Genomic DNA, 14,526 nt, shown 5'->3' on the forward strand with positions numbered 1-14,526 from the left:
TGCTACGCGATACAGGGGACAAAGCAAGAAATACCTTCTACCAAAATTTACGCCCACTCGTCTTTCCATTATGACCAGTTTGTGATGCGTGGATCGGAGAGATCGAAGTGAGGTTGGACTTAGCTTCCGCGGTCCTTACAGTAGTATGGTCATGCCCCCTTGCTTAGAGCAGCTCAGTTCCAGCCTCCCTTGCGCAAAGGCGTAGTTCTTAAATCTTTTTCTGTGTGGCGGATCACACGTGGAGGCTCCGCTGTGGGGGAATGTGTTCCGGTATTGCGGCTATTGGATCTTGAGACAAGTGCGTTGTGTTTTTGGCAAGTTTCCATTCGACTTTCAGCTTCGTCATCTCTGCTTCCGACCTCGGCTGAATCTTTCCACTACAAGACGACGAAATGACAATGTCAAACATTGTCTAGAATCGCAAGATCGATGAAAGAAATTTTTGACGATTATCACGAGGCCTGGAGATTGTTATTACGCTGCTTCGAAGTTTGAACTTTTTAACTCTTGTAGAGTAAAGATCGCGGTGTCTGTCTGCCTTCCGATCTCGGCGGGAAATTTGAGGAGGCAAGGTGTATTCGAACATTATTGTAACGACTGCGACGACACGGAAATCCGGCACAACGAACACGGAGGGAAGTCGTGGAGCATGGAAGATTGTTGTGCCTGAGAGTAAGTTTTACAATATCATTCTTCCAATCTCTACCATCATCTTTTCCACTCCTCAACTCCATCAAAATTCTTCTCTTCTGCACACCCACCCTCCACGATACGGTATCTTCTTCACCACCATGTCCTGCTCCTCCTCCTCCTGCACAGACGTCCTGGAATGGGACATCATAATCGTCGGAACAGGAGCAGCGGGTTTGACAGCAGCTCTTTCCGCCGCAGAATCAACGTCTCCGTCTCCATCTCCATCTCCAAGAATTCTCCTCATAGACAAAGCCCCCGAAGCCTGGGCTGGTGGCAATGGATACTTCACCGCAGCAGCGTATCGAACGCAACATAATGGTCTCATCGACTTATTACCTCTGGTCAGCAATGTCGACGACTCAATACGGGAGAAAATTGATCTTCCACCGTATACTGCGCAAAATTTCACGGAAGATTTACAGAGGGTGACGGGTGGGAGGAGTGATGAGAGGCTTGGGAGGTATTTGGTTGGTGAGAGTTTGGAGACTGTGAAATGGTTGAAGGAAGTTGGAGGGGTGGATTGGTGGTTGAGTTTTCGGAGACAGGCGTATCGGGTTGATGGGAGATGGGTGTTTTGGGGTGGTTTGCATTTGACTTGTCCTGAAGGTGGGAAAGGTCTTATTAAAGCTTTGGTGAAGAGTGTGAGGGATGTGGGGTGTACGGTTTCTTTTGAGACCAGTGCGAAGAAGATTTTAGTGGGCAACGATGGGAAAGTTGAGGGGTTGGAAATTGAGAGGAGTGGGAAGCTTTTTCAGTTGAGGACGAGGAGTTTGATTCTTGCTGCTGGTGGGTTTGAGGCGAGTCCGGAGTTGAGGAAGAGTTGGATGGGCCCTGGGTGGGAATTGGCGCACACGAGAGGCACGCCGTATAATACTGGAGAAATGTTGCAGAGTGCGATGGATCTTGGGGCGAAGAGGGTGGGTGACTTTAGTGCGACTGGGTGTCATAGTGTGGCTTGGGATGCGGATTCGCCGAAGAGTGGTGGAGATCGCGAGAAGACGAATGAATTCACCAAGTCTGGGTATCCTCTCGGGTTGATGCTGAATGCAGAGGGGAGAAGATTCGTGGATGAAGGCATTGATCTGAGGAATTATACCTATGCAAAATTCGGACGAGCTATCTTGGAAGAAGCGGAAGGCATCGCATTCCAGATATGGGACGATGATGGCCAGCAGCTTCTTCGAACAGAGGAATATCGAGACGAAATTGTGCGAAAGGTCAAAGCCGACAGCATCGAGGAGCTAGCAAGAAAGCTTTCGGACGATGGACTTCGAAATCCTGGCGAGTTTGTGCAGACAGTCAACGAGTACAACAGCGCAGTCGCTGCACATCGCAAGGAGCATCCTGATATCAAATTCAACCCGGCGGTGAAGGATGGTCTCTCGACACAGTCTTCTTCGACGCGGCTTTCGTTAGCAAAATCGAACTGGGCATTACTCATCACCAAACCCCCATTCGTGGCTGTCAAAGTCACCACCGGCATCACCTTCACATTCGGAGGATTGTCCATCAATCCCGAAAATGCTGCTGTGCTACGTGAAGACGGGTCCGAGATCGAAGGCCTGCACTGTTGTGGCGAAATGGTCGGCGGTTTGTTTTACGGCAACTATCCTGGGGGCTCTGGGTTGACAGCGGGTGGCGTGTTTGGCAGAAGGGCTGGCCGAGCGGCGGCGACGAGGGCGAAACAGGCGCGTAGCTTAGAACTACACAGTGCGTGAACAGGTTCAATGCAATGCATTGCGTGAGGCATTGCCACCGCGTGCAAGCAGTGCGATGCTCTGCGGAAGCTGACAGACAGCGTGCATGTGTGGTACAGCATTGGATATATTAAGGAGATGCTAGAACATGCATGAATGCATTGTTGCCGCACGGCGCACGGAGCTCGTGCGTGTTGTGAAATTCGCGGTTGCAGCGATGGCTCCAAGTGGAATGAATGTGTCTGTCATGTGAAGGTGTCGTGCGATGTGCTTCTGGAAGACATGCGTGTCGCGCAGGGGGCTAACAGTGGCAAGCATCCCATGCCAAATCTTCCTTCACGATCCCAAGCTCGAAGTCAATCAAGGGGCACGAATGACTTCATCGACACACGGTTCACGTTCGTCGCTTCTGCAGCTTAATCACTGCTGGCCAAGGCCATATGGGCTTTCAGAATGCAGCGGGATCTTGGCGTATATGGAACAGAGTTGGCGGAGCGGAGCGGAGCGGATGGAAGAGCTATCCGTGATTGTCCCTAGATTTTAGCGTACCACTCCATGGGCTAGCGCCACCAAACCTTGCAGGCGTACGCCCGATGGTGGGTATAACCGATTCTGGGTAATTACGGCCTTGGCTGAGGTGACGATTGGGGTTAAGAAGGAGGGTGTTCTTAGCGCCACGGACTGCCTAATTAGTCGACTAAATAGACAGGGGTTAACTGCAATATTAATAAGTATTGTATTACTAGCACTATAGGCCTATATATAGTCGCTACCGCTGCCGCTATCGCTGTCTCGCTGCCGCTATCGCTATCGTCCTATACTAGTCTCTTCTTACTGCCTTAATATTAATCAGAAGTCCTTCTCTTACCCTATATCTTACGTATAGCGTCGTCGTTATCTATCTAGTTAAATTAAGAGGCTGCTAATGCCTCTGATCTAAGGTCTATAACACGTAACGGCCGCTAGGGCGTTACAAGGTCGATAACCGGTATGTCGTCTATTAAATCCACCTCTTTAATAGAGCCTATATCGAGAGGCTAAGCCGACTATGTATTTAACTACGTGTCGTAGCCGCGATTAACGCGCTTCTTCGAAGGTAATAGTCGGAAGGGCATTAACTACGCGGGTAATAAAAATGAGGCCGCTAGAACGCGTAAAGGTAATGCCGCTGCGCGCCTATTCGGTACTATGTTAGGCGCCGCTATATTAATAGATTAGAAGGTTGTCGATCGAGTTAGAGTCGTCGGCTACGCTAGAAGATATAAGGTCTATTGCCGCGGCCGCTTACCTATAAAGGTGACCTTAGGGGCGCCGCTCTCGTAGTAATTAGTAATCGAGTAGTTAGCAAGGCTATATAGCGTATCCTTAACTTTGCGAAGGAAGCTACGTATATAGCCGTTACGTACTGCTAGATTAACTGTCTTATCGTCGCGAATACGATAGAAGTGCTAAGAAAGGCCTTCGGCGGCCTCGTTATAGTGCGACCTTAAATTACGAAGATATAGGTCTCCTATAGTCTACGGCTTCCGCGTGTCTTCGTAGCCTTCTAGCTATAATTGATTACCGTCTTTGTCTGTCTAGTATTATGCAACCTTTATAGAATTGTAGCCTATATATAGGTTGATATACGCCTGTTACTAGTAAACCGTAAAGGGCGTAACAAATAGGTAGAACCTAAGTATATAATAGTAGGGGAGGTAGTATTAGAACTACGGAAGGCAATTACAATAGGCAGGTTGTCTATTATTATATATTACTATTCTAGGGTGTGTAGGCAATCCCTTTGCCTTACATTTATCTATAATAGCTAGTTGCCTTCTAACGTAATCCTATGCCGCTAGAGGCTGTAGCTTCTCGAAGAGGGCTATCTATTTAATCTTCTAGTACTACGTAGACTTGCCGACCCGTTTAAGCTATTGTTGCGCCTTCTGCTATTAACGGCCGTTAATAGTAATTAGCGTTACTATAGTGCTATATATAGAAAGCTAGACGAGGTTCTTCTTGTCGTTATATTTAATAGCGTTGTAATAGCCTTCTAGGGGCGAAGTCGTCCGTATTTATATTAGAAGTAGGTTACTTAGCCTCGCCTAGGTTGCCTATAAATAGGACTTCTTACGCTAGTTGTTATTAAGGTATTCAATCTGCTTGTCTAACGCGCTAGAGGCCTATAGGGATACTGCTATAGCGTCGATTGTATCTACAACCTCTTAATTACTGCGAGCGTAATATATAGCGTAAGAAAACAGCCGCTACGCCTATAGATGTTTGCTTTTAGGGAAGTGCCGTAGGAAGGTCTCCTTCGCATGCCTTTAATAGAGGTATATAGTAATCGAATAGTCGTTAAATGCAAGCCTTACCGCACGCTGTTCTTATACAGAGTTGTCTATAATAGCGAATAGGGGGTTCTATATAGGTGCCTACTTCTTAATGATTCGAAGCCCGGCTTCAATTAGCTTTATACGCTAAGACTGCAGTAATAAGTGTCTAGCCGGCATCTAGGACTTAAAAGCGTTACGGACGTATATTATAAAGAGGTGGAAACGATAGTCGCTAGTACCGTGTGTCGCATTAAAGAGAAATAGCTAAGAAGGTAGTTATTAGCGGTTGTTATAGAAATTTGAAGTTAGGAAGAAAGCCGGAAAGCTAATGCCTTAGGCATCTGAAACTGTAGCAACTTACATCTCTAGCAATCTCGTATTTAAGCAGTATACGCTGCTACTCCGTATACTAAACGATTCCCTTATATATATGTCCGTCTATACGAACCGAGATAGCCTTATAAAGGATAGGTAAGTCGTGTTAGTCGTCCTTAATTGAAGCTAGTTAACGGTTAAGGTTATTAAGCTATAGCTAGGGATTGCCCTTCTTAGCTAGAGTAACTCGTTTCGGATTAACCGTATACGGCGCCCTTATAACACCTTTACTCGTATACTTCGCGCCTATATTAGCAAGACGCTTCTTATTAGGCCCTTGCTGTAGTATATAGATTACGGCTGCTATCTTGTTTTAGTACTATTCTATTATATATTCGATAATAACCCGAAGCCTATTACTAATAGCTCTAGAGTCCTAAGGCATCAATTTAGTATCTTAACTGCTAACAACTAACAAGTAACTCAATCTACTATATTATTACTTACTATATAATCTATCGAATGCTAGTAGATATTATCGCCTTCCGCCGATAAGTCGGCGTATATACGATAAATCTTATAGCTATACGGCTGTTTATCTATCGCGCGATTAAATAGCGTAACTATCGCAATCGACGCGTTATACGTATCCTTATTAAACTCGACTTTACGAATACTATCTCCTTCTTTATAGCGACGGCTCGCGTTACGCCGACAACGATAATAGTAAAGCGTTCGCTACGTTAACCCGTCCTTATTGCGCAGCGCCTTATTTTTCTTCTCCTAGAAATTAGATACGAAGGGCTATATCTTCTCGAATCTGTCCCTATATATTAAGGAGCCTATAGTCGATAGACTAAATAACGAATACCGTAGTTTAACCGTAAAGAAGGATAGGATTAGATAAGCTATATTGACCGTAATAAGCGTAGATATCGATATATCGTTAACAAGAGCCGTGGAAGTCGTAGAAGAGTCGATAAATAAGAAGAAGGGTAGAAATAATAGTTCCCTCTAGCACTATATTAACACATAAGGTAGAGAACCGAGGCATCTACGGTTTGCCTGTTTTAGCTGCTGAAATGGGTGCTTTTCAGATACGGTAATTCGCATTATAAGGCAAACCTTGCTCAGAAGTGGGTACGCCAGCGGCAACTAAATTCTAGGGACAACCACGACAAATTGATGGAAGCGCATTCGGCTGGCCGCTCTCGCTCTCCCAGATTTGTGCAGCAGGCGCCCGGCTGGAACCTTGATTCAGGTGGTTGCGCGGATGCGACGCCGGAATGCCGGAATGGCTGATCGAGGGATGCAGCAGCAGCAGCAGCAGCAGCAGCGAGCAAGGCCGGACAGCGCGGACATGGCGGACACATCGACACTCAAATAATGCTGGCCGCCACTCCCCTCCGCCGTGCTGGAGATGGTGTCGCGCTGCGGCTGGCAGCAAGCGGCCGTGTGATGCAAGCAAGGGCCGATGCGCGCTAGACTGCCGACCACCGCGACTATTGGTCCAGCCTCTGGCCACTCAGCTTTCGTCTTAAGATTGAGATGGCTCGAGCTTTACCCGCTGAGCTGCCCTGCCCTTCGTTCCTCGAGAGACCTCATCTGGCGCCCATACCATACAGCAGCTCGTCCAAGTCCACCTCGCAGTGACTCGCGCATCGGCATCGCATCGGCATCGCATCGCACGCCTGCGCTGCCTCCGCAACACCATCCAGCGCCGCGACATCCTCGGCTTCACATTGAGTTGTGAGATACGCGCCTGCCGCCACCATTCGACAGGGCAACTGCCACCGGACCGCGCCCGCCGAATCTGAGAGCACCGCCTCGTCCATCGACAGACCGCACCTCCTCCCACGCCGAGTGGCCGTCAACAACCCAGCGCAGCGCAGCGCCGCGCCAGACTCCTGCACCCACTCCACCGCTCCCTCTGTCGCTCGGAGCGGCGCTGATTCTACCCACCCCGTGGATGCGCTGCCGGTGACAAGAAACACTCTCCAATGGCCTCCACGGCTGAGCCAGCGCAAGGTAAGTCCGATGCAGAGTCACGCGCATGGACATTGGAGCGCATACTCACGCCATGCACACAGACACACGCGCCGTTCCCTCACAAGAACCGCCTGTCTCTACCGACCCTGCGATACGCTCCAATAGCACAGGCCGCCATTCGAAGAGAAGTCTGACGCGGCGGAGACGGGAGACTACCGAGGATAAACCCAAGAAGAGGAATGGAATCCTTGCTTTCTTGTGCTGTGCTTCTGGAGACACTGCCCCAGAGCAACCCCAAGACGCAGAACAACCTCCGAAACCATTAACGAAACCACAGCCTTCGAGAGCTCAGGGACCGCAGCAGAGCCGGGGCCGTGCGGAGGATGTCAGCGCGACAGCGACCAGTGCCGAAGAGTCGAAGGAGATGATCGATGAGAAGGCTGGGCAGTCCTCCGCCAATGGTGTCAAGCCAGAATCAAAGCCCATATCAGAGACAGGACGCGATCCGGAGAAGCTAGCACCTGTCTTACCTGCTGAAGACACCTCTGCCGACCATGCCGATATGACCTCTTCAACTGCGCAACGAGGAGCAGAAGCCCCAGCAACTGTTCCGCCACCGTTAGACACATCTTCAAGTCTTGCTCCTATCCCAGCAGTCGGTGTGCAAGCACCAACGCCAACAGTCCCGCAACAAGAAGACAATCCGATTTCAGATCGCACGCCGGAGCAGAGAGCACTTGATGAGGATTTGGAGCAAGGCGAAAAGGTGCCAATGACCGAGGAGGAAGCACACGAAGTCGACAGGGAAATTGAGAAAAGCCACGCCGACCAACCCCAATCAGCATCTGACACATTCCCACCGCCACCTCCACTTCCAAAGACCAGCAATGATGGCGCAGTAAGTGCACCAGAATCTCAGACAGCGCCACCGGAACAAGCGCAAAAATGGCTGCTGGGTCCAATCCAAGAAAGGTTCAAAGGACGAAAATGCCTAGTTCTGGATCTTGATGAAACGCTGGTGCACAGCAGCTTCAAAGTGGGTATTACTCAAGCATACAATTTTGGCATCACTGACCCACTTTTCAGATCCTGCATCAAGCCGACTTCACGATTCCCGTCGAGATCGAAGGTCAATACCATAATGTTTACGTAATTAAACGCCCCGGAGTCGACCAATTCTTGAAGCGCGTCGGAGAGCTGTACGAGGTTGTCGTCTTCACCGCGTCCGTAGCGAAGTACGGCGACCCTCTCCTGGACCAACTCGACATCCACAATGTCGTGCACCACCGCCTCTTCCGTGAAAGTTGCTACAACCACCAAGGCAACTACGTCAAGGACCTTAGCCAAGTTGGACGAGACCTCAAGGAGACAATCATCATTGATAACTCGCCCACGAGCTACATCTTCCACCCACAGCATGCGGTTCCCATTAGCAGCTGGTTCAGCGACGCACACGACAACGAGCTTCTCGATCTCATACCAGTGTTGGAAGATCTTGCCAGCTCACACGTATCAGACGTCAGTCTTGTACTGGACGTAGCGCTATGATGACCGCCGGAACAACGTCATACACTAAAACTCCGAATCACAATCCGGGGTTTGTAGGATGGCCACTTGAGGCTCGAATTTCGCTTGTTTCTTAGAACGGCCAACTGAGATACCCTTTTCGCTTCTGTAAACGACACGACCTAGAATGTTCATCTAGACATTTATTTCCGGATCAATTCTAGGTTGCGGCCAGCAAACTTCCGCTCGGCACGATACAGATGTGTGGCTCTCCGGAAGAACCAACCAAGAATACCCCCAAAATGTACAGCAGCATAGCTCAACTCGTCCAGGTCGGCAGCCGACGTGCGCCACGAACCGACGAGACACATCAATTGACGACATAAACACCAACAACAGAACATCATCTCCTTTCCTCTTCACTCGCGTACAGAACCACGGGAATCAGGCATGGGCGCCTGGAGCAAGCGAATGGCTACTGACATCGAGATCTGCGTTTTGCGTTGCATGATACTGCATGGCTGGCTGTTGCATACACAACATCACGAATGTTGTTTACCTGACTTTCTTTTGTTTCGACAACAATACCATGAGACAGACCACTACGACAAGGGAATGACATGTGCCGGAAGCATTCGATATTTGAGGCAGGCACATGAAAAAATGGGATACCCGAACATATCTTCATGGGACGGATGAAAGCACTTGCAGCGGCACGCGTTCTCGCTTTGCGCACTCTCTTGGATCGAACAAAATCTGTATCACCAGCAAAAAGCAGAGCGGCCGGCTGGACAAGCAAGGCGGAAATCTTTGTATGGATTGTAGCGAGCAACGAGTCATTTGGCAGTGACGGTAGCATTTGGGTTTGCAGAAGGCAAATAACTTTATAGACGCGTGCTGATGGTGGGAAATCACCTGTCTTGTATCAGACATGTGAAAAAGGTTTGCGAATCCGAAAGGCTCGTTACTCTTATCTTACCCTTTACTACTGTTCGCTCTGAGAAAAGATTTGTGAATACAAATGCTGGAATGGAGCTCAGCTGACTGAGTGGTAGTGATCTGGAGGCGGTACATATGCCAATCACGAATATTGTGCTCACGTCTTGCAGACCCCAGAGATTGAGACGCATGAGCCAAAACAAGACTCGAACCTGAAGCCACTCAACCCACTATGCGATTGCCTTGTTCATCGTATAGAACTGTGGTTAAGGTGCCCAGTCCATCGAGCTGCGGGGACCGAAAGGCCGGCCGCAACTATGTCCCAAGCATATGCAAGTTTCAGAACACGGGTTATGCATAATACGTATATGTATGTGGAAAGGAAAGGAAAGGAATTGACATGTGATTGTCTTGGCAGAGTGAAGATGAAAAAGACCGTGTTTGGGGTGATGAGATATAGTGAAGACATATGAGCGCCGATCACTTTGAGACAGTGCTTTTGGGTGGTAATTAGTAGGCAGAAGTGGGAAGATGGGTGTCTGCAGTGATGCTGGGGAGATTTCATTGTGATGGTTTGAGATAGGGAGAAGCGGCAGATTCTTTTTTGGTGCGCTCATGAACAATTTGTGGACTCGTTATGCATGGTAAGCGAATTCGCAGTCCTGATGCTGAAAATGGGAAAGGTGCGCAACAAGCGGTTTTTTTTTACGCTTTGGAAATCACTCAAATACAATGAAGATTCTGGGATGGTAAACAACAGCATGGATGAGACTTTGAGCTCAATGCTCCGGACTGGATCGCGCGGAAGCTTGCTGAACATCTTCCGGCAAGTCTGAGTGCCTTGTTCGTGCACATGGTATATTGCATCCCTCATCCTCAAGGCCGAGAGATCAATTTGGCATCTACAGCTTTGCTCTCCTTCCACTCTTTACGCCTTCCACATTGTTTCCAGAAAGCAGAAAGTCTGGATACTGCCATGACTTGCCTTCTCCTACTCCCGAAGTTCTCCACTGCCCACCGTCCACAACCAAAATATTTCCGTTCACATAGCTTCCAGCCTCGGAGAACAGGTAGACCGTAGCATCAGCAATCTCCTTGACTTCTCCCCATCTTCCCACTGGAATGGCCTTTGCGGATGCCTTGGCTGATGCCTCGTCGAGTCTTGATAGTCGTGTCATGCCTTCAGTGTTAGCAATTGGTCCAGGTGTGATGACATTGCTCGTAATGCCGTAAGGTCCGTATTCGATGGCCACACTATTGCTGATTTGGTCTACCGCAGCTTTTGCAGCCATAGCGTGTGCTTGCAAAGGGAATCCTTTGAAGTGGAAAGTGGCTGATATGAAGACCAAACGGCCGCCAGTGCCACGCCCGTTCGTGCTCTTTCCGGTATTGGGGTACTTCTTGGCCGACTCGATCAGATACGGCAACACAGCCTTCGCCGTGTGATAAGATCCCAGAGTATCGATCTCAATGACTGTGCGGAACGCATTCGGGCTCAATTGGCTCATGGGCGCCAGAAAGTTTCCTGCGGCTCCTGCAATCGCATAGTCTATCCCTCCTAGCTCTTTCGCGCAGCGGTCTGCAGCTTCCTTCAGCGCGACAGCATTCCGCACATCTACATTGCCTTGGCCGATGACTCTGGAGCCCCGTCGCGCAGTCATGAGATCTTTGGCCATGCTCTCCGTCTTCTCCACGTTTCGTCCGATGATGTACGCGTTGCCGCCGAGCGCTACGAAGGCGCGGACTTGTATCGAGCAGATTGTGCCTGCGCCGCCGGTGCAGAAGAGTACTTTGTTGTTAAAGATGCCATCCCGCCAAACATCTGATAGATATTCTTCCCGGGGAACAGGCATATTGTCGTTGCTTCGACGAGATGTGAGGAGATGTGCAATTAGGTTCGAGGTCGGTCGCTTTGTCCGCGTGAGGTACTACAGAGTGCTTGATTAAGGTCTGCTCAACGAAGGTGGGAGCTGAGGTCAATCTAAAGATGTCTCGTCTTCTACGGCCGTACCTGACTGCACTCCTGCTAGTCAACTCGGTAATGGAACAACATCCGAGTCCTACTAATCCGGCCACCGAGGGCTTCAACACGTATGGTATCGATGCCCGCTGCGCGAGCGTCTCTCTTCACAGGCCTGGAATGAGATGAGATGGGCGTCAAGACCCTTTGAACAGTATTCCACATACTTCTCTCGTGTGGTCGCGGCTTCAAAAAGACAACGTTAACCACACAATCATTAGGTCATCCGGGACCGAGGCAATGCCAGTCCTAGTCTGTAGAATATGCCTTGGCTCGCTTGGCATTAGAGCGTTTTAGCCACTTGTTACGCCTACACTAACACCTTCGGACATACTGGATCCGGACACTCTTAGCGGCTCTATTAGGCAATAGTTAAAGCGGACCTATAGAGGCCGCTCTAGTTATAAAGCGGCCTCTATAGGTAGGTCTTATACCCTTATTTAGATACTAAGTATCGAGAATAGTTAGATAGGGCGGAAGAGGCCGCTTAGTAGAGACTATATCTCGTACCTGCAACGCGTAGAACTCGTATAGAATCGCGTACTACTAGAACTGCTCTACTTTATTAGCATTCCTTAACAAATTAAAGCATAATATCTTAGATAACGTTCCGTTTAGATTCTACTATTCGCGCTAGTATAACTCCGGCTCTAGTAACGGCCTCTCGAGAGCCCTCTATAGTACCGAGCGACTTCTATCGTAACGACTTACTAGCTATTAATACCTTATCTCGTACTAAAGTTAAGGTATAACGAGTAGCTATTAACTATACTAATAATATTGCCGCCGCCTAAAGAGCCGCTATAGCGAGAGCGGCTTAGTTTAAGGTATAAGAAGAGATAGTAGCGAAGCCGTCGATCGAGCGTCTATTAGTACCTTCGGATACTCCGCAACCGCGTATACTAGTACCGAGTAAGACACCTACGCCTAGCGATATAGCGAGTTAAGCGGCCGGTCGATTAAAAAAGAAAAGCGCTTCTTAGCGGCGGAAGACTACTATCGCTACGCTTAAAGAAGAGAGTAGAATAGTAACTAGAGATATAGGTAGAGACAGCCGTAATATAGCGAATAGTAGACTTCTAGTACTAATACTATATACTAGTAGAAGAGGCAGATTAGACGACGAGGCGTTATTACTATTAGTACGTACCTATAACGATAATTAGCATTAATTTAGAGACGGCTTCTAGAACGTTATAATAGCTCTTTTCTAGTCGAATAGCAGACCTATTTATAATAGTCTCGACTATGTAATAAAGACCTATAAGACATAGTAGCGTACCTACTTCGCTAATCTGTCCGAGACTAGTACTAAGAACGAGACTAATATAAGTATAGCAATAAAGGATTAGATAGCGTTTAAGGATAGGAAGAAATAGGAAGAAGTCGACTATAAGAAGATAGTATAGGTAGCAACTATAGAAGTAGCAAAGTCGCAGATTAAGCGTACGAAGATAATAGTTAGATAAGGAGATAAGAAGACAGTAGATACGCTATTAGATAATAACGAGGTTGTAGAAGATTAAGACCTAACTATAGATTATCCGGACGAAGATATAAGCGACTTTAATAACGCTACCGACGAAGACGACTCTCGCTTAACAATGCCGCCGCTAGTACGACTAAACTTTAATCGTAGGTCTTTATTAAGTGTAACTCCGACTCTAACTCTATTAGGTAGAAGAGATAGGTCTACGAGTATATAGTTAGCGTATAGACAGAAGAAGCGTAAGAAGCTAGTTAACGACGAGTCGACTAACTTGCGGCCGGATTTAAAGAAGTTAATAAGTTATATAGCTTCTCGTACGGATAGTAGCGTATAGTAGGATATAGCAACTACGATAGCTATTACTAAGTTAAATAAAGGAATACAAAAGATATAAGGAGATCTTACTATAATAATAGGATAGATAGTATAGAAGCAGAGGCAGGAGTTGTAGGCGTAGGTATAAGCGTAAATAAGTAAGTTTAACCCCGAGAACTTTGTAAGAAGGGTTATATTAGCAGGTAGATAGGGTAGTAGTAAATTAGTATAGTATTCGATAGAGAACTAGGAGGAGAAGGAGGAAGGTAGGCTAGTTAGCCTACTACTAAGCGCTAAGCCCTGCCTAAGGCATTAAGACCCTAGCTTTACTCGAGCCTAGTTATATACTAATTACGTATAACCTCTTTAGTCCTAATATACGCTTCCCTTCTAAAGGCCGCGCCCTCGTAGCCGGTCTTTATCTTAGTCTTAACCTCTATTGCTGCTAACTTAGTAGGTCTAATAAGCTACTTAGCCCGCGCTAAATTAAATACTTAACTACCTAATTGTAAGCGAAGCTCGCCTTATAATAATAAGGGCTCTAAGGGTGTCAAATCCCCTCTTTAGCTACTACGCAATTCCCCGGATTCTAGAAGCTAAAGCTCTAATTGGCTGAATTCTATAAGAACTGCTAGGACGGTAGAATGGCAGAACTCGCCTTCCGAAGATTACGTTACTTTCGACTTTATAACAATGCGCTAACAGTACTATACGCCGATAGCAATAGCCCTATTATTGCGAGCGAAGCTCGCCTTACAATAGCAACGTAGGTACTAATCTAGTTGCTAGAATGCGCACTTAGCTACACGTGACGCCAAGCCGACCCCGGATTTCAGAATCCTATATACCTAATTGGTTAATTTCTACAAGTAGAGACTTTCGGAGCTAGCGCCGGTATCTCCGAACAAGCGCCGACTTCCCGAACAAGCGCCGACTTCCCGAATAAGCGCCGACTTCCCGAACAAGCGCCGACTTCCCGAACAACCGCTAGTAAAGCCTTTTGCCTTCCTTCTAATACTTCAAATATATAGTAAAATATATAGTAAAATATACAAACAATTAATAAGAAAATTAATAAGAAAATTAACTAAAACATTAATAAAAGAATTTATAAAACAACTTTTAATAAAAGAACCTATAGAAAAATTAATTTTAATTATAGAAAACATACGATTTAAATTTATAAAATTACCGAAAAATATTAAAGGAACAAGAGCGAGAATAAGAGCGAGGAACCCTAAAATT

The 14,526-nt window shown here is 47.4% G+C and overlaps 4 protein-coding genes across 4 annotated transcripts; 3 read left to right on the top strand and 1 right to left on the bottom strand.

The window, feature by feature from the left end:
- Nucleotides 1-791: 791 nt before the first annotated feature.
- MYCFIDRAFT_135089 (uncharacterized protein) lies at nucleotides 792-2,411 on the top strand (the record flags this gene model as incomplete). Its single annotated transcript, XM_007926591.1, has 1 exon — nucleotides 792-2,411. The coding sequence occupies one exon, from the start codon at nucleotides 792-794 to the stop codon at nucleotides 2,409-2,411; it is 1,620 nt and encodes a 539-aa protein (XP_007924782.1).
- A 5,550-nt stretch (nucleotides 2,412-7,961) lies between these two features.
- Nucleotides 7,962-8,548, top strand: MYCFIDRAFT_122652 (uncharacterized protein; the record flags this gene model as incomplete). The annotated part of the gene is made up of 2 exons (XM_007926592.1): nucleotides 7,962-8,048; nucleotides 8,099-8,548. Coding segments are annotated over 2 exons (537 nt in total), but the record flags the coding sequence as incomplete, so codon positions are not given.
- A 1,597-nt stretch (nucleotides 8,549-10,145) lies between these two features.
- MYCFIDRAFT_163004 (uncharacterized protein) lies at nucleotides 10,146-11,382 on the bottom strand. The gene has a single exon (XM_007926593.1). It carries the CDS (start codon nucleotides 11,308-11,310, stop codon nucleotides 10,360-10,362), a length of 951 nt encoding a protein of 316 aa, XP_007924784.1. The 5' UTR covers nucleotides 11,311-11,382; the 3' UTR covers nucleotides 10,146-10,359.
- MYCFIDRAFT_210799 (uncharacterized protein) lies at nucleotides 11,354-11,667 on the top strand. The gene has a single exon (XM_007926594.1). It carries the CDS (start codon nucleotides 11,445-11,447, stop codon nucleotides 11,604-11,606), a length of 162 nt encoding a protein of 53 aa, XP_007924785.1. The 5' UTR covers nucleotides 11,354-11,444; the 3' UTR covers nucleotides 11,607-11,667.
- The last annotated feature ends 2,859 nt before the right edge of the window (nucleotides 11,668-14,526 follow it).

This window comes from Pseudocercospora fijiensis (assembly GCF_000340215.1).
Source record: "Pseudocercospora fijiensis CIRAD86 unplaced genomic scaffold MYCFIscaffold_3, whole genome shotgun sequence".
Taxonomy (NCBI): domain Eukaryota; kingdom Fungi; phylum Ascomycota; class Dothideomycetes; order Mycosphaerellales; family Mycosphaerellaceae; genus Pseudocercospora; species Pseudocercospora fijiensis.